Source organism: Siniperca chuatsi, linkage group LG7 (genome assembly GCF_020085105.1).
Source record: "Siniperca chuatsi isolate FFG_IHB_CAS linkage group LG7, ASM2008510v1, whole genome shotgun sequence".
NCBI lineage: Eukaryota > Metazoa > Chordata > Actinopteri > Centrarchiformes > Sinipercidae > Siniperca > Siniperca chuatsi.
The window spans coordinates 27,746,481-27,768,302 of record NC_058048.1 but is presented as its reverse complement, the minus strand read 5'-3'; the positions used below and the strand labels follow the sequence as shown (position 1 = coordinate 27,768,302).

At 39.3% G+C, this 21,822-nt stretch overlaps 1 protein-coding gene across 1 annotated transcript; it reads right to left on the bottom strand.

Annotated features, from left to right (window-relative positions):
* Positions 1–144: 144 nt before the first annotated feature.
* Positions 145–16,476, bottom strand: kcnk6 (potassium channel, subfamily K, member 6). Its single transcript, XM_044203688.1, has 3 exons — positions 15,935–16,476; positions 9,396–9,788; positions 145–1,787 (listed from the first exon to the last, which is right to left on the bottom strand). The coding sequence occupies exons 1-3, from the start codon at positions 16,248–16,250 to the stop codon at positions 1,537–1,539; spliced, it is 960 nt and encodes a 319-aa protein (XP_044059623.1). The 5' UTR covers positions 16,251–16,476; the 3' UTR covers positions 145–1,536.
* Positions 16,477–21,822: the final 5,346 nt, after the last annotated feature.

Here is a 21,822-nt window from a genome sequence, read left to right as displayed (position 1 = left end):
TCTAAATATCTGTAAAGCTCACATGTGTCTTGTACATTTCACAATGCTTGACATGCAAATTAAATTTTTTGGATGAATTACGGTACAAACTATCTCACTGAAGACGAGGATGAAATGCTTCTGAGAACAAACGTGGCAACATAATACAGGCAAATTTTTTTTAATTTATGGTTGTCCATTGTGAATACATGTTAAACTGATCACTAAACTACAACATATACACCAACATGGACAGAGACGATTTATTTTACAGTATCAGGATACAATTTTGTTAGACTACAACTTCGATAGTAAAAGAAAGATAACTTGTGAACATCAGAGTGGTCGATAAAATCCAGACAGTGTAAATCACACAGAACAGGTTGTGTTTGACAAGTGACATTTGGTTTTTCATTGAAATGAATCATGCCCTCAGTCATCTCCTTCCTTTTAAATTCTTTTCGTCCGTCCCTCTATTCCAACCCTTTGACCCTATTAATTTCTGTTCTGGTGGTGTAGAAACATGTGCTACAAACATGTAGACACCAGGGGGAAGCACCATAAAGGAGGACAGACACAATGCTGGTCTGTACTCTTCAAGGCGGACCCAGACACAGGAAACGTACTACTTTCACACAGGAAATCTGATTAAATAAGAAATATGTTCCAGTTAACGTACCCAGAGTTTGAAATGCTCAGCGTAGGCCCACATTTGACCTTTATTTGAGGAAGTGATCTAAAGGTTTAACAGATTCACTGCAGTTGGGATCATTCATGCTTGTGAAGATCTACTTAAGTGGGGCACTAAAGTGGTGCAAAAGTAAGTAAAAGGCCAATCCTGGCTATAAATATGACTGGACGGTCTGGTCAATAGTCTGGAGGTGTTTTGGCCATGATGTGCATATGTGAAATATAAAGTGAAGGAGCTGAACAACGCACCCAAATAAAAACAAATGGAGTTAAAGGTGTAAAAGCTTTTTGTAAAGTTGAAATGGCAAGTATATAACCAAGACTTAGTTTCAGCACAATTATATACAAGATTTGTTAGTCCTGAACTAACAGCCCAAACCTGTGGCACAAAAAGCAGTGTGACAAAAATATATGCAAGACAAAAGTGATCTGACGACAACTAATCATGTATAAAAAGTCTGAGCCCTTCATGTGCTATCCTGAGGCTGTAAACACACCAGCCAAGCCTTTACGGTGAACATACCACAGTTGCACCAGTGTAGAGGAGGAAAAGGAACATCTGTGCCTTTCAGCCCAGGGGGTTCCCGTAGTCAAGTTAGGATAGTCCTTTCGTATGTGCGGAAAGCTGTGTTGTAACCACTCACAAACAAGTCACAAAGGCTGAATCTTAAATCTCATCTAAATTCCTCATTATTATTAAGCTCTCTCCTATGGATGTTTTTAACAAGGAGACTAGCGAAGACAAAATTAAAAAATAAAGACAAGAATTCAGATTCAGCCCACCAGTCTGGGTGTTTCATCACTGGTTCAAGACCAAGGGGTCACCAGAGGTAGAGCTTGTTTTTCTTTTCTCTGCCTCCCCACAGCTCAGCCTTTGTTGATGGTGTTGTACGAGGGCTGTGATCCCGGCTCCAGGGGCTTGCTGGGCGCTTTTTCTGTCCGGTTAGGAGGCGTCTGATCTTCACGTTCGTTCTCCACGATGGGCTCCCTGTCTTCGTCCAGGTCAGACTCCTCACAGCGAGGCAGCTGCAGGAAGGTGGTCAGGCCGTGCAGGTCGGCCATTTTGTGGAAGGTGCGCAGCAGGAGGTACATCATCATCAGACCCACGAACAGGTAGACTGAAGGGAGGGGCAGAGAGATAGGTGTCAAAGGTGGTCATTTATTCTACAGAACAATGTGATAATCTACGTTTGCAAAAGAAAGTCATTACATGAAGTTGACTTTTCAATATTTCTGAAATATTGGATGAATCAGATTTGGAGTGATTTGCCTCAAATGGAATAAGACTGCACCACAATCCCATAAATGTGGCTGGTGGATGTCATGACACACCTCAAACTCAAACAGCTAAAGCATACTATTCTTACCTCAACCAGAAAGGTTTATTAGATCTGGCAACCTTTTCTGCTCTATTTTCGAAATTGGCCAAATGCCCAGTATGTAAGTGAGTGAGTGAGTGAGTGAGTGAGTGAGTGAGTGAGTAAGTAAGTAAGTAAGCAAGCATGTATGTACGTATGTACGTATGTGATGGCTGGAGTTGGTAATGTTGGAAAATTCAATCAAAATATTTAATTAAAAAGTTCAGGAGGCATGTCCAGGTGACCTGTGAATTCACAAAACCAGCTTGCAGAATTAGAAAAGAAGAATGTTTCAAGACTTTAACAACTGGAAATGCTTTAGATATATTTTGTAACTTTGACAGATGAAAAAGAGAGAGACAGCTTTGCTATTATTAGCCCCTATTCTTCTCTAAACAATTTTGTTTTCTCGTGTCACAGGTAGAACTCCTTTTGGCTGTGCCGGTGGGGAAAGACATTTGGAGTGCAGGTATGACACAGAATCTCTATCAGCTGATAATCAAACAGCAGCAGGTTGCAGAGAATCTATGACAAAATTTAATGTAATCTTTTTTAACACCTTTTAAGTGTTGGCAAAGACCTAACTTTTGGATTCAGCCACAAAAAGCCATGTCATATATGTGTCTCAGTTGGTTACAATACTGTTGGTACATATTGGTACATGTGGTATTTCGTTAACGTGCCGCACACTCATCGTTTCAAGTCAGCATAGGTGGCATGTGGTTACTTTTAATTTGACTTAAACAGAATTTTAAAATAAAGAATGAAAATCAAATGTGAAATAACATTCTTTATAAATGGTTGTTTAATTATGATGATCATAGAGAAAAGTAGGAAACTTCTATGTTATCAGGTCAAACTCTGACATAAATATTAAAAAAAAAAAAAAATCATTGCCAGTTGCTTTTAACAGTATGCTCCATTCATGACTAAAAGTCTAAAACATACACTGGACTGTGGACAGAGAAAACTATTTTAGTAAATCCATTTCACCAAAAAGGAGGACAAAAGTGCCCTCAAATTGGTGGCAAAGGTGAAAACCAAATGTGCTCAACATTTGTTATTTCTGCTCTGATTCTTGTGTTTGCCTTAAAGAAAAGCCATGTGGTTTTCTTCTGTCACATGTATGTACTAAACTGCCCCACATAACCACAGAGTGCAGGTCCTGGACAATAGTCTCTCACTATACAAGTAGGCCAACTCTTGAAAAACAGTGCAGGATTACAGAGGCCTCAGCTCCATAACTTTACAGTGACTGTGGGAAGTGTACAGTAAGAGGAGATCCTAAAGGCACACAGGTCAGCACCTGCTGGTTATATATTATTAGCTTTGCTCCTATATGTTTTTCTATCTGCAGGTTTAGGACTTGCAACAAATGAATGCAACCTACCTAGATTTAAAGAACAATGCATAAAGATAATCCCTCCTTAGATCACCTTTAATGAATTACTGTACTTGAATAAAACAGTTTGAACCTGCCAACTTTTAATGTTATACTGATCTTCTATTCTCATCATGGTGAAAACAGAGCTTGATGAGTTAAAGGACTTTGGCTGTCCAAACTCCAAACTACCGTCCTAAAATATTTGCTCTTCAGCAACACTAGAAATGCTGTGCTGTCGTGGATAAGCCCTGAAATAGCAGTTTTGAACTTTGCATAATCAATATGTTGAGGGAGTTTCAACATGTTTGGGGCCTTTGCATTGCACAACTTCAGAGTCAGAATACATTTTATATGACGATAATGTAGAGATTATTGTTGGACAATGATAAGAAAAATAATATCCTCCTCTAACAAAATGATGGCTGGTAAATTAATCAAAAATGTAAAAATTAGGAGACACCTTCAGGCCTTAACTTCCTGTACAGTTCTGTTTGATGATAGAACCATCTGGGGCGACTGTGTCTTAGAGGTACAGCGGGTCGCCTTCTAATCGGAAGATCGGCGGGTCAATCCCGGCTTCCCCCAGCCCACATGTCGAAGTGTCCTTGGGCAAGATACTGAACGCCAAATTTGCGAGTGTGTGTAAATGATTAGTTTCTTTGTACTGATGAGCAATTGGCACCTGCCATTAGTGAATGACGTGTAGTGCTTTGCGCTTTGAGTGGTCGGAAGACTAGAAAGGCACTATACAAGTAGAGTCCATTTACCATCTGATTTACCAAAAGATTGACTTGAATACAGTCAAGAGAGGAAAATCCCTCCAATATGGACATACTGTTTTTTGTTTTTTTTTATTTACATTTCTAGAAAAAATGTCATCTACCATTTCAAGCTGCCATTAATAACATTATAGGGTAAATTATTATCTGTTATGTCAGGAAACAACACCTTTCCCATATTTGTCTGACAATACAACTGATTTTTTATTCCTACTGTTGACTGTGATGGATAAAAAACAAAACACTTACTAGAATTTAGGCTCTCATTTTCATTCACCACTACAGCAGGGAACGTGTATTCACAAGAACACATTTACATATGATCAGTTTTAGCACACAGCACTTCAGCTGTGGAAACAACACCAGTTTCAAGACAGTCACATCATCAGCCTGTGAAACCAACAGGCCACATCCTATAATCAGTCACTAATTCTCCTCAGAACCTGCAGGGACTGTTTGGGTTAATCTGACTTGACCTGACCTACATCATTATTATATAATACAGCCTGTGGGACGAGAAAACCACACGGCTGCTCCGTGTGAACTGCTGGGCCTCCTTCCAAACTGAAGTCAAGGGATTAGCAGAGGACCGGACACGGAGGAAAACACAGCAACTTCCAGCGTCCTAAATGGCCACAGACACCCAAAGTTAATCACCAACAGCTGCTTGTACAGTAAAGAAAAAGAAAAAAGTATTAGGGTGGAATTGTCTTGTTTGTTTTAGTCAAATCATTGCAGAGGAATGAGCAAAACTGAACAGAAAAAAAAAGGATGTGAAATGCAGCATTTACTCATTTTATTTAGCCCTGAATACAGCAGACCACATTCATCTCAATCTCAAGTTGAGTGTTTGTCAGATATTCACTCTCTCGACTTTCAGACAAAAGGGTCATTCCAACCCTGACTCAATTACAGAGAAAACACCCACACAGAAACTGAAAAACAGGAGCACAACTATGAAAATAGCCTCCATCATGTGACATTGATGTCTCAGTCTAAACATGAACAAAGAACCACTGGCGTCCTGTACAAGGTTTTATGAAGAAGCACATTTACAATTAACTTCTGAATCATATCACTGGGAATGCACCCAAAAGGTTTCCACACTAAGAAATTATATTTTCCTGTCCAACCTGTCAAGACGACACACTGCTGATATTTGTTTGCATTTCTGAAAGTCTTAGTACAACTGCAGGTGCAATGTTCTTTAAAATACCACAATAATAACACATTTATTCTGTTGCTTATTTCCCAGTTTTAGAAATTACATGCTCTTAAAATCAGACATCATAAAAATGCCAGTTCCATAGTTGCCCAAATATACTGCATTTTAAACATTTTAAAGCTGACACTGGCTATCAATAGTTTACCACTAGCACGCCGACAGCACTTTGCATTTCTAGATGGAGCTTTGCAGTGGGGATGAAATTAAGTGTATTAACATCATGAATCACTGGGTAAAAGAGATGAAAGCTGACTCATAAGATGTTGCTGTCAAAATTATGACAAAATCAGCTTCTAATATGGAAAACACACTCTTAGGTTTGTTAGACTAGACAACCACACCTCCTCAACCCTCCCCTTGAACACCGGTGTCCCACAGGGCTGCGTGCTGAGTCCTCTTCTCTACTCCCTCTTCATCTACGACTGCACACCTGTACATGGTTCTAATACCATTATAAAGTTTGCAGATGACACATTGGTGGTTGGCCTCATCAGCGACAACAATTAGTCTGCCTACAGGGAGGAGGTCCAGCACCTCTCTCACCCCAGCCACAGACTGTTTGCCCTCCTCCCCTCTGGGAGGCACTACAGGACTCTCTGTTCCAGGACCAGCAGGCTCAGGAACAGCTTCTTCCCTTCAGCTGTCACCCATGGATGTATAATAAGACCTGGATACGGCACCGCCACTCAGCCTTGCTTCCAATTTTATCCAGTGACCACTCGCGGTATTGCAACAAAAAATCCCCTGCGGCCCAAAAAGCATTTTCCCCATAGGCCACCATTACAAAAGAGACATCTGTAAAACTGTTGACAGGACACCTCAAACTGCAAACAATTATGACTCTTTCTATTATGAGTTTTTGATCCATGGAGGTTTTACTTTACTACTTTTTGCACCTCTGGTTAGATGCTAAACTGCATTTTGTTGTCTCAGTACTTGTACAAGTGCAATGACAATAAAATTTAATCTAAATAGCACAGACCTGTTTCACTCATAAAACTAAGAGTCTACAGCCACGATAGCAGCTCTGAGGCTGTACTTATGCTGATGTTAACCAGGTAATGTTTATCACAGTCGCCTTTTTTTTGTTAGCATAATATTTGCTAATTAGCATGAAACACAAAGTACAGCTGAGGCTGATGGGAATGGAATGGATGAATGTCATTGGAGTATTTAGTCATAAACCAAAGTGCTGTTTTTTTGAAAATTTGACTGATGGTGGTGCTACATGAAAAGTCAGGGAATCACCAGTGTGATTATAATTTATCCTGAGGAGGATATGAATGTGTGAACCAAATTTCATGTCCAACAGTTTTTGAGACATTAGACTCAAAACCAAAAATGTGAACCTGATGGCGGCGCTAGAGGAAAATCAGGCGATCAACAAAGTCAGTAGGAGTCATTGTCTGGGGAACATAAATGTACAAAATTTCATGTCAATCTATCCAGTAGTTTAGAGCTAAAACGATTAGTCGATGAGCCAATTGACAAATTATTTTTACTTTTAAATCTGCAACTATTTTGATAATCGATTAATTGTTTCAGTCATTTAAGTAAAAACTGTGAAAAAATGCCAAATATGTTCTGGTTCCAAGTTCTGAAATGGCAGGATGTGCTGCTTTTCTTTGTCATATCTCGTTCTAAACTGAATATCTTTGGATTTTGGACAAAAGAAAACATCTGAAGATGTCAGCTTGGTTACTTTTACTTACTATCTATTTACTTTTTTTTTTTTTTTTTTTTTTTTTTTACATTTTATAGAACAAATGATTCATCTAAAAAATCCGCAGATTAATTGATAATGAAAATAATCGTTAGTTGCACCCCTACAGTAATTGATTTTAGATATTTTGAGAGTATTTCAGTCTGGACCAAAGTGGTGCACTGACCAACTAGCAGAACGACATTGCCATCCGTAGAACAAAACAAATAAACAAAAAAGCTTCTAAGGGTATTTGCTCTCTAATTTAAGACATCATCTGATCCACACACAACTTGACATTACAGTAAGGATGTATTGACTATGTACTGTTGCACTGACTCTCTCCAGGTTTTAAAAGCTTATTAAAAAACAAACTTCTATCAAAAGTCACTAATGATTCTGAGATAATTTCATTTCTGTTTCATGACATTCTGTGCAAAGTCAGATTAACTTACAATGAGCGACACAGAAGAGTGTACTTACAGCCGATGGATACATTCAGAGAACAGTTCAATTTATGAGGTACAGATCTGTCAAGCCCTGACTTGCTACCGAGAAAAGAGCAGTGAGAGGTGCTACTTCTCACATAAGAGGTGAGAATGAAGACTGCATGCACGGCTGCAAAGGTCAGCTTCTCCCCTCAGAGCAAGAAGACAAAAAAAATCATACTGTCGTACATTCCTGTCATGATATTAAGTCTTTGTTTTAAAAAAGGACATTGCATCTCCCATTTCCTTGCGTAACGACAAAAAAACGACCCTGTCTTCTTTTCTCTTGAAAGGAGATGAGGAAAAGTTTCTGCAGCACAAAGATGAGAATCAGCCGGTGAGACTGGTATGGTACTGCGCTCATCTACAGCTCTGCAGACATGTAACAGCTCTGTGTGACCCTCATAGGACAAAACTACACCAGACTCAATGTGCGTCATGTGACTCCTGTTAGCTTTCATTTTAACATATCCACAAGTGCAGTGGGTTTGTAGAGATTTGGAAATATTATGATGACCCTGTGTGTGTTGAAACTGGCTTTTAAATTATGTTTGGATGTTTCAGAATGTAGCGACACTGCAGGTGTGGAAAAGTGTTCATAATATTTTTATTAATTATTATTATTAATAATATCTGATTTATATTGATAAACTATCTGAATGAATAATGATTCCTACAAGATGAAGCAGAGGCTGCCAACTTGCAAACCAACTGCGATATTTAGCCGTTTTTTATTTTCATGCAGAAAAGGCAATGTTTCTTATTGCACCAAAAAAGGTACCGTTTTATTGCTTATCTGTAGGTTATTTTATGGTTGCAGATAGGTTACAGGTTTGGTCTGGTAAAAATCAGGTTAGCTTCTGGGTGTTTGCATAGCTGCTAAGATTTAAACTATCCCACTTAAAGCTGCCCTGTGGAGTTTTCTTGTAAACAAACAAAAGTTCTGTTTACATTTGCTGTTCTTCACCAAACGCATTGTGTGTATCCTTGAGGTCTAACAAATATGTTGAATACATTTCCTTCCTCATTAAAAAAATCTGCTTTGTAAAAGTTTTAAGTATTTTAAATCTTGCTTTATTTACATCAATGTTTACAAGCTTGCAGTCTTCTTCCCTGTCTTTGCTGGCCCATTGCTGTGTATCTTGGCACATTACCGCCACCTGACCATCAGTGGAATAATGTAAAACCATTGGAAGGACTGTGTATGGCATCACCTGTGTGAGCGTGTGTAAGACAAACAAAATGGGAACCCACTCATAAAAAGCTTCCAGTGGTAACCTCCCCCGCTCAGTAAACAGTAGACAGGTCACTGTGTTGCAGACCATGATGAGACAACACCTTCTTATCAAACATACACAGCAGATGCCCAAGCCTTAAAAGGAGGAAGTGTGTGAGCCTGGCGAGGTGACTATAGAAAAACATTCAGACTTAACTTTGAATGAATTAGACATTAGAAGCAAATGTGACAAGACAAAGAGGAAAAAAAGTAATGAAACTGAAGCAGAAAGTGTTTGCCTTAAAAAGGACACATCACACTTGTATGATCAGAAAAAAACTGGCTTCAGATATTAGCCATTTCATCTCTTACCCTGCCAGTTTCAATGGAATTCAGTGTGAAAGATTTACTGTTCTGCTAAACTTTAAAAGGCCAAATATGACTTGACAATGTGGATGTTCTGGGCTTTAGTCTGATGTTACTGTACTTATAATAGGTATAGTTTGGCTGCAGTTGGGTGACTGGACAAATGCATTACTGATCTAAGAGGGATGTACTAAACAACTGTACTCACCCATGACGCCGACCTGGTACAGCGGCCTGTACTTCTGCCCAGGCTGCATCCCTGGAACGAAATCCCCCAATCCGATGGTGCACAGAGAGATGAAACTGAAGTAGATGCCATCCAAGAACGACCAGGACATCTCCACTGTGCTGAACACGGCCGCCGGCGCCACAAAGAAGCACAACACCACCACAATCAGCAGCAACAGGAAGTGGACGACGGTGGCCGGCCGAGGCTCCATGCCTGAACGCTGCAGGAGGCTGACGGGAGCGAGGACCAGCGGGTACATGAGCCTCTGGACGCAGGCGGTGAGCACCAGCATGGTGAAGGGGACTCCTATCAGGGCGTAGAGGATGGAGAAAACTTTTCCATTGTCAGACAGAGGAGTGGTGTGACCATAACCTGGAGATTAAGAAAGAGGACAGGTATGTTGGAGACGGGGGTCGTTTATTTCAGGTGCAATCAGCATTTTAAACTTAAAAACTCAGCTCTTGCTAAACAATATTTAAAGTTATGTTTTAAATATATTATATGTATTTCTTTACTATAGTGTAGTCTATAGTGTATTTCATACTTCGTCTCAGTGGTTTCTTTATACCACATTTGTTCTATATGCTTTGCTTTCATGCTTTTATGTCGATAAATACAAATTTCCACTCTGGTGGACAGTAAAGTAACTGTATATTAACACAGAAATTGTGAAACGCCTTTTACATCTTTAATATGCTCCATGAATCAGATGGTTCAGATAGAAGTGCTGCCTGAGAGGCAAAACTCCGGGCATCAAAAAGGTACAAATACCACGAGAGATAAGTGAGAATATGTTTTTGTCATTTAAGCTTTATACTGTGTGCAATAGTGACAGCTGCAGACAACTTAGGTGAGTGTATCTATATTTTCATAAACTCAGTTTTCCTAATCTGGATCATGATGACTGCACAGTAAGGGGACTTAAGGTGAAACATTTCCTCAAAAAGGTTTATGCAACTTATAGTTTAAATTATAAAACCCACTCAGCGTGATCATAGGTACAGATTACTACAGAATCACTAATAGTAGTGTCCCAGGTAAAGCTACGGTACCTGTAAGACAAGTGGTAACAGTAGCACATGACTTGCTCTTGAAGTTGGGATGCAGCCAAAAGAACTGAAAAACAGCAGCCGTGGTCAGTATCAGGGAACTAATGCTGGGAGGAATAAAAAAACCCAGGCTCTTAGCACAAACTACTCACTGAATATCTGCCAACCTGCCAACAGGGAGACATTCTCTACCAAGCGGCACTGAAACTATTGTAACTGAAATGAGCCTCTGACTGGGCCAGATCTTAACTCTGTGTCCTCTGTCACATAAAGGAAAACTGATTTACGGTAACAACCCAGTATAAAAATATAATGAAAACAATACAGACGCAGTAAAGAAACATTACAAAAAAGCACAATCAACTCCAACACATAAAACTGCCACACTGATCCAGTACTGACTAGAGTCAGTTGATGAGGCCAGACGAGGAGTCATGGTTCCACAGAGTGCAGTTAAAGAAAATCCTCCATCTGTACAAAAGGAGTGTTTGTACACGAAGATCATATATAATTTGATGTGCAAATCGTCTAATTGCAGTGGGGTTAAAGTCAGCCCTGTTAACTGTGTTTGTGAGTTTAAGGCCGCAGAAATTGGCTGCTTTCACCCAGTCTGTTATACTTCATAAGAACACAAAAGCCTCACAGCTTCAATTGTACAAAATCATAATGCATACTGCACACAAAAGAGCTGCAGTTTGTAGAGAAATAAAACACAGCTGCACCTGATTTTGTCTCTTCAAAAGTTTCTAACAGTATCAGAAAATCAGTTGTTCACCAGTTATGTCCAATTATGCTTATACAACATGTATCATTTGCATTGCAACTACGTAAAATGTATTTTTCAACTGTTTAACAGAATGAAAAGATACTGGAACTCAATACTGTTTACTAGGATAAATAACCTCACTCAAGGTGGAAATTTCAGTAACAAAGTAAGAGCATTAAAGACCTAACATAATTACATCCTCAATATAATGAAGCTCTGGTAATCACTGGCAAGATCTGGATGGATGATGTGTTTCAACGGTGCTGCCTGACGGTCATTCGAGCCAGAGTAGAGAAGGACTTCATGCGATCAGTACACAGCTTTCTTTGTCAAAGTCAGCCTGCGGGTTGTTATCTATGATTACCAACATAGAGGAGCCAAACACAAACACACACACGGTTAATTGGATGTAACGCTGAAATCACATGTTTAAAGTGTCTGACTACAAAAACATGGGAGGGATGAAGAATTGTGCAAAATGTTTCTGTTGACAATGACTGAGCAGCTGCTGCTGTGAGATAGCACAGTCTTTCTTTTGTGCTGGGTTGAGGCAATAAGATCATACTTTCAGAACATACTGGTATATATCAGCCTGAGCCTTCATATCTGTCCCAACATCAAATACATGAAGTCACTTGGATTGCAGAAAGACTGGGATGGTGATGCCCCCCAACAGCAGGGTATTTACTACATTTTAAACTGGTACTTTCAGTGGTTTAACACACTGCACAATTCAGTGCGAGTCCTCTTTCAAAACAAACACAAGTTCAGCTCAACTACAGTTAAACCTGATGTACAATGACGTTACTGTGAAGTCTATTTAACACAAGCAATTCAGGGGAATGCCACATTGATGGTCTGTGCTGTAAGTTCAGTTCTTTACCTTTGGTTTGATTTTTGGTTTTGAACTGATTTTCCAGTTTATTATTTCAGTAATTTCCAAGGAAAGTCTGTTTTGTGTTACTTTCACTTTTAATTCTCACTAATTAATAGCCTATACTGTACACATTTAAGACAAAATTAACATTTGCTTCTCATTTTCTTGTCAGCTGCATTGCAACTGTATAGTATTTAAGCTCTACTTAGAGCCTTAATGAGACATGAGTGGAATGACAGTTTCTGTCTGGAGGCTAATTTAGAGAAATCTAATCTGTTTAGATACAGATTAGACACACAAAGTAAAATGTATTTTGCAGTGTTCAGTAGTTTGACATTTTTTCTGGACAGGTGTTGTAATGGGATTGTCTGCTGATCTTTTCACCTCTGGAGAAAATATTCCTCGTATTTCTTTAAAATGACCTAATGAATGAAAATGCTGAAAATGACCCATGAAGGTTTTTGACCACTAATTTCAGACCCTGTCTGTGTGTGGTGGTGTGTGTTTGACAGGGTGCGCCCCTGTGTTACAGCATTGTCCATCGGCCCAGCCGTGGACACAAGACTCTGTTTACAACCTGGGTCTTGGTTTTGTACTTTAGACTACCATTTCTGCTGGTCATGGCAGCATTTTAGTCACCAAACATCATTGCTGAGATCTGAGGATGCAGTGACGTCACTAGTCCAACAGGACAGAAACCCGAGGTTGTATACAAACTCATAGTTTTACCAAACAGTTAAAACTTACTTCTCAATCTGCCCATTGTAAACTTTGCAAACTCTGATTTTGCAGAACAACTTCATAGTACCACTTTAATGTACTGTACCTTTCTGTGTGTTCACTTCTGGTTTTACCTCCAGGTAAAAGTTTCAGATAATAAACTGGTGGTTTGTTAACAACCTTCATGATCATCTGACTGCTTGAGCTCTTTCTCTTGTTGGCCTGGACTGAGATCCTTTAAGTTAAAAACACCACTGACAGGTCCAAATGCTCTGGACCTGATACATCAACTAAATACATTCAAACATTTAAGGAAGTGTCATGTAAGAAAACACATGCAGTATTGTGAAGGAAATTCATGTATCACAGAGAGCAAACAAACTTCCCCTGAACACAAAGGTCACTTCTGTTCTGCTTCATGCATGAATTCGCATTTCCTCAGTGCCCATGTGAGTGTCTGGTTGGCAGCACCGTGCCTGTGAACGTATGTTTTCATAGTAGTTTGCTTAGATAACACGGAAGCTTGCAATAAAAGTATCCAGGAGCTTCTCTGTGTGACGTGTAAAATGATGCTGCAGTATTTTGGTACTGAGACCAGGTAGCTTTGACACTACAATTTATAATAATAAGAGCTGAGCCTCACACAACATGTGTGTTTTTGCCGTTAGTCAGACATTTAGTGACTTTGTGTCTGGCTTGTTTTTCCAGACAAAGCAGTGCTGTATTGTTTTTCCTTGAAACTGAGATCGATTCTGCGACTGAAATTACTGTAACTTTATTTAACGTTATGAAATGATAAATATAAAGATACTGTTTCTTTTCCTTCCTGACAAGCAGTTACAGTGAACGTTTCAAAAATGCTGCGCTGGTCCTTCCTGCATCACTATGTTTTGCCTCAACATCCTGTTTCAACAGGAAATAAATCCACATTGGTTCTATTGTGACTTTTAAGAAGGGCTGCACAATTAATGGAAATATAATTGAAATTGCAATATGGCCAAGTGCAATATCCAAATCACCACCAACTGCTCTGCAGCTACACTGTTGTTGCACTGGGAGGTTGCCACAAACGATTGTGTGTATTTAAATGTGAAGCAGGATGTTGTTTTAAGACAGCATGTATGCTTTCTCGGGATTACAAAATATCAGCAGCTACACTGCCAATTAGGACAATAGACAGAAACACACAACTCTTTCTTTATGGCCATGCCACTGACCCTCTAGTCCAACGACTGCAGACACGGCAGCAATTGTCTCAGGTTAACATTATTAACATGTGTAAGGCTATCCAAGTTGTCAAGATTTCGTATTGCACTTTCATAATGTTGTGGGTCTTGAGAAAAACAGATTTAATAAAAGAATTTTACAATTTTACATTTTACAACTATTTTTATAGGCTCATCATGATGAGTAAACTGAATTTCATGAGCAAAATTGGTGGAGTGCCCCCTTATAATCAGAGACACTCATTCCTCTGTGGGTCTTCCAAGTTTTACATGCTAAAACTAATTAATTTTTAATAACTGTTCAGTCTACATTTTGGAACTCTAAACCATCAGCCAGAAGCTAAGAGCTCATATTCAGATTGAAGGATGTGAGATGGATCATTCACTCTTTTCTGTGCCTCTCTAAGCACAGAAGTCTCATTTATAAACTGAAGAGGATCCTGTTCTTCCCTCACTATAACCTTCATAGCGGTCTGCACAAGACGAATGAACTTAGACTTTAATTGTACTGACAGATTACCTCACCACTCTTGAATACCGTACCTGATTCAACTCTCTAAAACTGACTGATGCTTCGATGTGATCTTGTGCAGCATCTAATTTTTTCTCAGGGCTAAAGCTCAACTAACAAACCGAATGACAAACAGCGCCTTCATCCACTGATTGCGACGATGGTGATGGGTGAAGTGTGCGTATAAGTACGGGGATGTGCAGGTGAGTGAATAGTTCAGGGACACCCCAACATTACTGCTGAGCCCCCTGTAGATGACCTGGCCACCCAGCTGCACCCTTTACTAGGCCTGTCACTATAATTACTTTATCGACTTATCGAGGCCAGCAAAAATGATCGAGGTCATTGCCCGTTGTCTTTGTCTTGCGTGTTTATTTGGATAAGAATGTCACCAACGTTTTAGCCAACATGATGCCAGAATAGACAGCAGAGTTTTCCCTACATTATAAAGACTTTGGTGCTACGCCTGAGCGTTTTTTTTCCACAGCAACTGAACAGAAAAAACTATGCTGAGTCTGAGACATGTTTTGCTGTCGTTTCTGGTCCCGCTGCTTCTGTCCTCTCTCATCTGCTCTCTGTGTCTGAGTTTCACCGTGGGCGGGGCTCAGGCAGATTAAAAGTTCATTGCTTTTTGAAAGGGTGTACTTGCATTATTATGGTATTATATTATCATTATATCAGTGGCATAAAATGGTCTTAAAGTGACAATAATATCGTTTATCGCAATTTTTTCTGGAACAATATTATCGTCCAACAAAAGTAGTTATCGGGACAGGCCTACCCTTTACTTCCTGTAATGTGGGTCAGGTGTCTACATACTGCACAGTGGCTGTTCAGACCAAATCACATTAAAGATAAATACTGAATCAGACGCTGAGGTATTCTGGTAATTGTAAGTGAACATATAACTTACTAATAATCTGCCCTCATTAACAACCTTTGCCTTATAATGCCACAATAAAAGTCCCATGAACCCCTTAAACATATGCTAAAGAGTCTTCCATATTTGACTGTGTATAGAGATTTTTCAAGAAAATGTAAAGGAAATGATCTGTTCATTTCTAAGTATTGAGGAAACCCATTTTTTCCCCCCCTGGCTGTGGGTCTTCTGAGGAATCTGTGTTTTGATCTCAACTGACTTAAAGTGAAAGTTGCGCAGCTGCAACATCCTTGACACGTGGCAAAATAACGCCATAAAAGTATTACCAGTGTTTGACTTTTGTTGTGTTTTGTGTCCAAAATAAAGTTAAAAAAAAATCTCGTGGTGTTTTTGTTGAGTTAGTTGAGGCGAGTTTTGCGTCCTGCGCAAAAACGCCAACAGGTGACTTTTCTCGCTAAAAACTTCTTTTGTAGTTTTGTTTGAACTCACCGACTGTGGTGACCAGAGTGTTGGCGAAGAACATGGAGGATGCCAAGTCCCAGTTTGAAGTAACGGAGGAGTTTCTGAGGACAGAGACGCCGTACTTGTTGGCCGTAAGCACTTTGACCATAAAGAGTTCGAGGGACGCGGAGTTCACGCAGCTCTGGTTCAGAAACTCCTGCTTCAGGGCTTCCATTTCTTGTCGCAGCTTGTCCTCCACCGGCCGCTCGATGCTGGAGAAAACCAGAGCTCCGAACAACAGGTAGATGATATAAAAGAGTATGAAGCCTGTAAGCAGCAGCCACGACCTGCCTACAGAATGCATGTCTTGTTTTACTCCTGGATTAACATCAGTGGAGCTGCTCACCGGGGCTTCCCTGTCTGTTTCTACGACCGCTTTCTTTTCCTCTCCTCTCCTCTCTGTGTGCAAACATTTTTTTTGGGGGGGGGCTGTCCTAATTGAACTTGAACCCCTCCTTGTCAACGCATCCTCCTCCCACAGGATAAACAAGAGGGTGTGTTCAGCTCAGAGTCCTGGAAAGTGAATCCTGGATCCTGGAAAAGCCTCCGAGCTTCTGTCACTAAAGAACACATATTTTCTTCTTCTTCTTTTTGGATTGTTGCGTTGGTAATTACTGTAGCTGTATTTTCTCAATTATAGATCCAAGCAAAACTTTAATATATACTTGTAAATTGACAACACTTACCGCTGTTTTAAAGACATTTTCAGATTCACCAAAGAACTTTCTAACCTACTGAAATGAAGTAGGTAAGATTTTTTTCTAATCTCCCCAAATTATGAGGTTCTTGCTTTTTTTGTTAAGATAACCAGGAAGTAACATATTTCCTTACCTGTCTTGTAAGAGGCTTCATCAAAATTAAAAGTTTATTACCAGGTTAATGTATCTCTATATTAATCTTATTTTCCATTATTTTATATTTCAATTAAGCTCTTATTTTCTCAGCCTCGTCCAAAACAAGGAAGGAGATGTGTCACTTCCGGCTGCCATCTTTGTTTGGTTCAACCTATCAGAGTGCAGTATACATGGAGTGAGTAATGATGTAATATAAAATGATTATGTAGTGGGAATATTATTTGATAGGGGATATTGAAATACGCAACCCCTGAAATATTAAATAAAGATATTATAATAGAGTATATGCTCCCCATATTTTTACAGTACACTTACCCCTGTTTGTAATAAAAAAAACATAAATAAAGGAGTCATAATAGTCTGAGAGTTATATCTTTGGATATTCACAATTGGAAACATGAGGTAAATTTTTCGACAAGGCAGCATAAATCGTCAGAACACCGGCAGTGTGTAACTGCATTTTAGAAATAATAAAACAAGAGCTACAATATTCAAACAATAGGCTATTTTATTTCATTTTATTTATTTATTTTATTTCATAAGGTAAATATTTAAACTCTTAAGGAAAATACTGATATTCTCTCTCGCTCGCTTACACACACACACACACACACACACACACACACACACACACACACACACTAGGTGTAATGCTATTTGTTTAAGTACTGATACCAATACATCTGGCTATTGACAGTCACAAGTAGGGAAGTGCCCTACTGAAAATATGTAAATTTGACAATGAAAAGCTTCAGTTTAACCCAGCCTGGAGTGGCAAGTATTTGTTTATTTTTTATTTCATTCATGTGCATTTGTTTAAAATTTGTCATTACCAAAAACTATTACAAACGGTTTTAAATAGGCTGCTGAAAATCTCTGGCCCATCTACATTTCCTGGCTTTAAAATCTGGCCCTGTTGGATTTGTAATTGAATAGCCCTGGGCTTGGCTATGAAAACCGGTAAGCAGGCTTTCATTTCCTGCAGGCATTGTGGATGCAGCACAAGCTGGCCAAGTTGATTCTTTGCAAATGCATTACAAATAAACACCCAGAAGAGTGAATCATGAATGAAAGGATGATTTGCTGCCTTTCCATCTCTGTTAGTTAACGTTAACCAGCTACAGAGTGCTGCTCAAAGGCTACCGGCAACTTTGGCTACCGGCAAGTGGAATTTATTAATTCTTCTTCTTCTTCTTCTTCTTTCTTCTTCTTCTTCTTCTTCTTCTTCTTCTTCTTCTTCTTCTTCTTCTTCTTCTTATTATTGTTATTATTATTTTCTTTCTTCTTCTTCTTCTTCTTCTTCTTCTTTTATTTTGATTGGCAGTTGGCAACCAGTTTGCAGGTACATTACCGCCACCTACCCGACAGTAGATTGGCAGACAAATAAAAGACCAAAAAATAAATAAAAATAAAATAAAACAATTAAAATAAGAACTTAAATTCTCTCTATTAACCCTGCTTCAGGTATTTAATCGGGTGACTGTATATTCCCTGTGCCGCATCTCCAAGTATGTTCCTTACTGTGAAACTTAGCTTTCTTTAATGCTGGTGTCAGTTACTTCTTTTCCTCCTCATAGGCCCTGCACTCCAGCAGCACATGCTGGACAGATTCAGGATGACCAGAGTGTGTGCATCTACCAGTTGGGTGTTTACCTAGTTTATGAAGTGTCTTATTAAGTCCAGTATGTCCTGTCCTAAGACAAGTAATGACTGCCTCTTCCTTTCGGTTCCTGCCCAGCCTTCTTCCCAACCTAACCTGTTTCTGCACATAATAAAGATGTCTTCCTGTATCGTTCTTGCATGTTACTCAATGCATGAGTTGACACCATTAATCAATCAACACAACTTAAATGTGAAACCCTGCGATAAATTGTTTTCCCGTGTCACAAATCTCTCTTTAATTAACCCGCCACCGTGGCTGGTAGGTTGAGCAAATCCAACCTGGTGGGTGCTTATTTACACCCCTGGATGTGGTCTTCATCTCGCCCTGTTGCGGCTGAGTTCTAGTGGCCACACTCAGTCACAAGCATCATTCTGTGTGGTATTTGGGCCAGCAGAAAGTGGAAGGTTTGGGCTGCAGTCACAAGTGTAGATCCTGAACATGACTACAGGTAAAACATGCAAAATAATTATACTTATTTAAGTAATTGTTCAGTAGTGTCTTTGTGAGTTAAGTCCCAGTGTCTACCAGTTTCTTCTATCACGAGCCTCAAACTGGCCTTAAAGAGCCCTGGTCTGGATCAGTGGAGAGATCCCATGATGCATTCCACAAGCTTTTATGCCAGTGACAAGAAACAAACACAGACCTGTTGCAAAATTTGGTATGGAAATAGCTAAATGTATGGATGTTAAGTACAGAGCATAGGCAGCTACAGTATAAATATGTTTGTATGGGCCATGCTTTCACATCAGCTGTTAAACTGCAGCATCATTTTATCCACTGAGCAGCAACGGTTTAAGTTGTTAGAGGAAGGTCCCGAGTTTGGACCGCCGTCCTGCTTCTTTAAGTTTGGAAGTTGCATGTTATGTGTTGTGTGAATGGGTTTCCTCCAAATATGAAAATCAAGCACAGTATAATGTATAATATAATATACTCCTGCCATTCATCTTGAGTTGGTTCCTTGGTGCTATGCTGTGGCTGCATACTGCTCCTGAATATTTTAGATGGGATATGAACGTATTTTCACATGAGGATCACTTAAAGCAAATGTTTAGACATTTTGGGAAATATGATTATTTGCTTTCTTGCCAAGAGTTAGATAAGAAAACTGACACCACTCTCATGACAGCCAGCAGCTGGTTAGCTTAGCTTAGCACAAAGACTGGAAACAGAGGTAATCATCTAGCCTTGCTCTGTCCAATGGTAACAAAATCCACCTACCTCTCAGCCTCTAAGCTCACTAATTAAAACTTTATATCTCGTTTGTTTAAACTGTACAAAAACAGAAGTGTAAAAACGACATTTTGTGGTTATGGGGGGGTTATGTGCTGGACTATTTCTTGGCTGGGAGCAGTGACTTAATGAAATCTTGTTGTAACGTGATGTTGCCAGGCAACCAGCAGAAACTTCAATCCCTAAACCTAACCCTCTAGACCTAACCCTAACTCATCTAACACTCTGGGAGAACACTAATAAGCTTATTTCCCAAAATGTCGAACTATTCCTTTAAGTCAAGCTTAATCAAACTTAACTTAAATTCCAGTTCATAGGAAGCTCACATCTGAATCCCTGAGCCGTCAGGATGTAACCACGCACTTGTTTTCACAGACAGAGGTTGCTAGGCACAATAAAACACCCTTACCACGCTCTGTTTGTTTGGAAATAACCGCTGTCTTGTTTGTGGTGTTTATTTAAAGGCCAGCTGACTCATGCGGTGTAAACGTTCAGGTCAGAGTGGTCTGCCCATAGGCCTGTTTTCTACCACGCAGTACAAAGCTCTGTTATCACGGTGCAGCAGACAGGCAGCTTCTCTGACTCAGCAAATAAAGTGCTTAACTCTCTCTGGACCACAGAGCTGCTTCACTGATCTCACTGGGGAGAGATGTTCGCTTTTTATTAAAATGTGAACCAGTCGATGTCTTCAGCCTTTGATGTAGTGGAATTTCCTGAGCAGTACTGCAGACAAACCTCCTAACCTGCAATTGAATATAATCTTTTATTTATTTAAAGCAATCCTAAGCTTGGGTACTGTATAGTCAGCTTTATCTTTTATGTAAAGATATCATAAACATATTGGTATCAGTATCAGTTGAGCTAAACCTTAGCCAAGTTCAGTATATACCTTCTCACTGTCTGCACAAACATGTATGAATTAATACATGTAAACACACACATCATAACACATTACACAACATGTTGTTTTGATAAACAAGCCCCAGTTAAAGATGCCATAATGTGCTATTTTATCTGTTTGTTTGCCTCTGTGTATTGATAGTCAGGGATGATGTGTGGTTTGCCTACAGGCTAAACGTTTAGGCTTGTGACCAGGAGGTTTCTACCAGCTCAGCAGCTATTTTGAGCTTTCTACAAAATCATTTTTTTGAACCATTCTTCCAAAATTCATCCAATTTGGTACATAGCATATATTTGGATAATTTTGTTCCATACTATTTTGCTATGACTGTTTGCCCAAATCTTCTACAGTAGGTGCCTCCTAGATGCATTTTGCAGTAGCAGCATTGAGTCTGAGTAAAAGTTGATGGCATTTCACATATAGGTGATGCTACAGCAGTATGATGAATTTTAAATGCCCATAACTCTATGGTCGTGAGTCTGACTCTAATGAAATTGCACAAACCATCCTCATCCCTATACTTAAGTCCAAATACTTGTGGATAGGATTTACATATTCTCCAAAAATTTGACTGATTGTATTATGTGTATTTTGATGCAGATCTGAAACCAGATGCAGATTAAAAACTTTAAAAGCCATTTTATACAACAAATTGAAATTAATCAAGATTCAAATCAACACATTTAGAGACATGTGCTGCCTTGGCCAATGATTTTCACTCTGTTATGTGGCAGTAATATGAACATGAAACACCGTTTTCACATTTGGCACATGAAAAAGTTGGCTGACTTTTAATTTTAGAATAGAAAAACAACTTTGGATAATGATATGGTTAAGATTGTAGTATACAAAAACTGAAAGTCTATCTTAATACAATACTCTCTTGCCCATACGTACATTGAAAGAGTTATTGATAGCTGAAATCATTCCTCCTCTGGCCGTGAAGTGAATCCACACCACCTCAGCTAAATGATGAGTTAGCCAGGTCCTTCCATCTATATTATTTCATTTAAAAAAAGCTAGATCCATTTGGGAAGTAGTTGTTCGTTCCACAAGATTTACAAAAGACAGGTACTTAGATTCCAAAATGTTCCTCTGTTTCAGACAAAGGTCTCAAACAGCTTATCTTGTGGTGGTTGTAGCTCGTCTTGCTTGTCAGTCGGTGGATATCTCATTTTAAAATGAACGCGTCACATACTTCTGAATGTCATGAGGAAGCTCTCAGCCA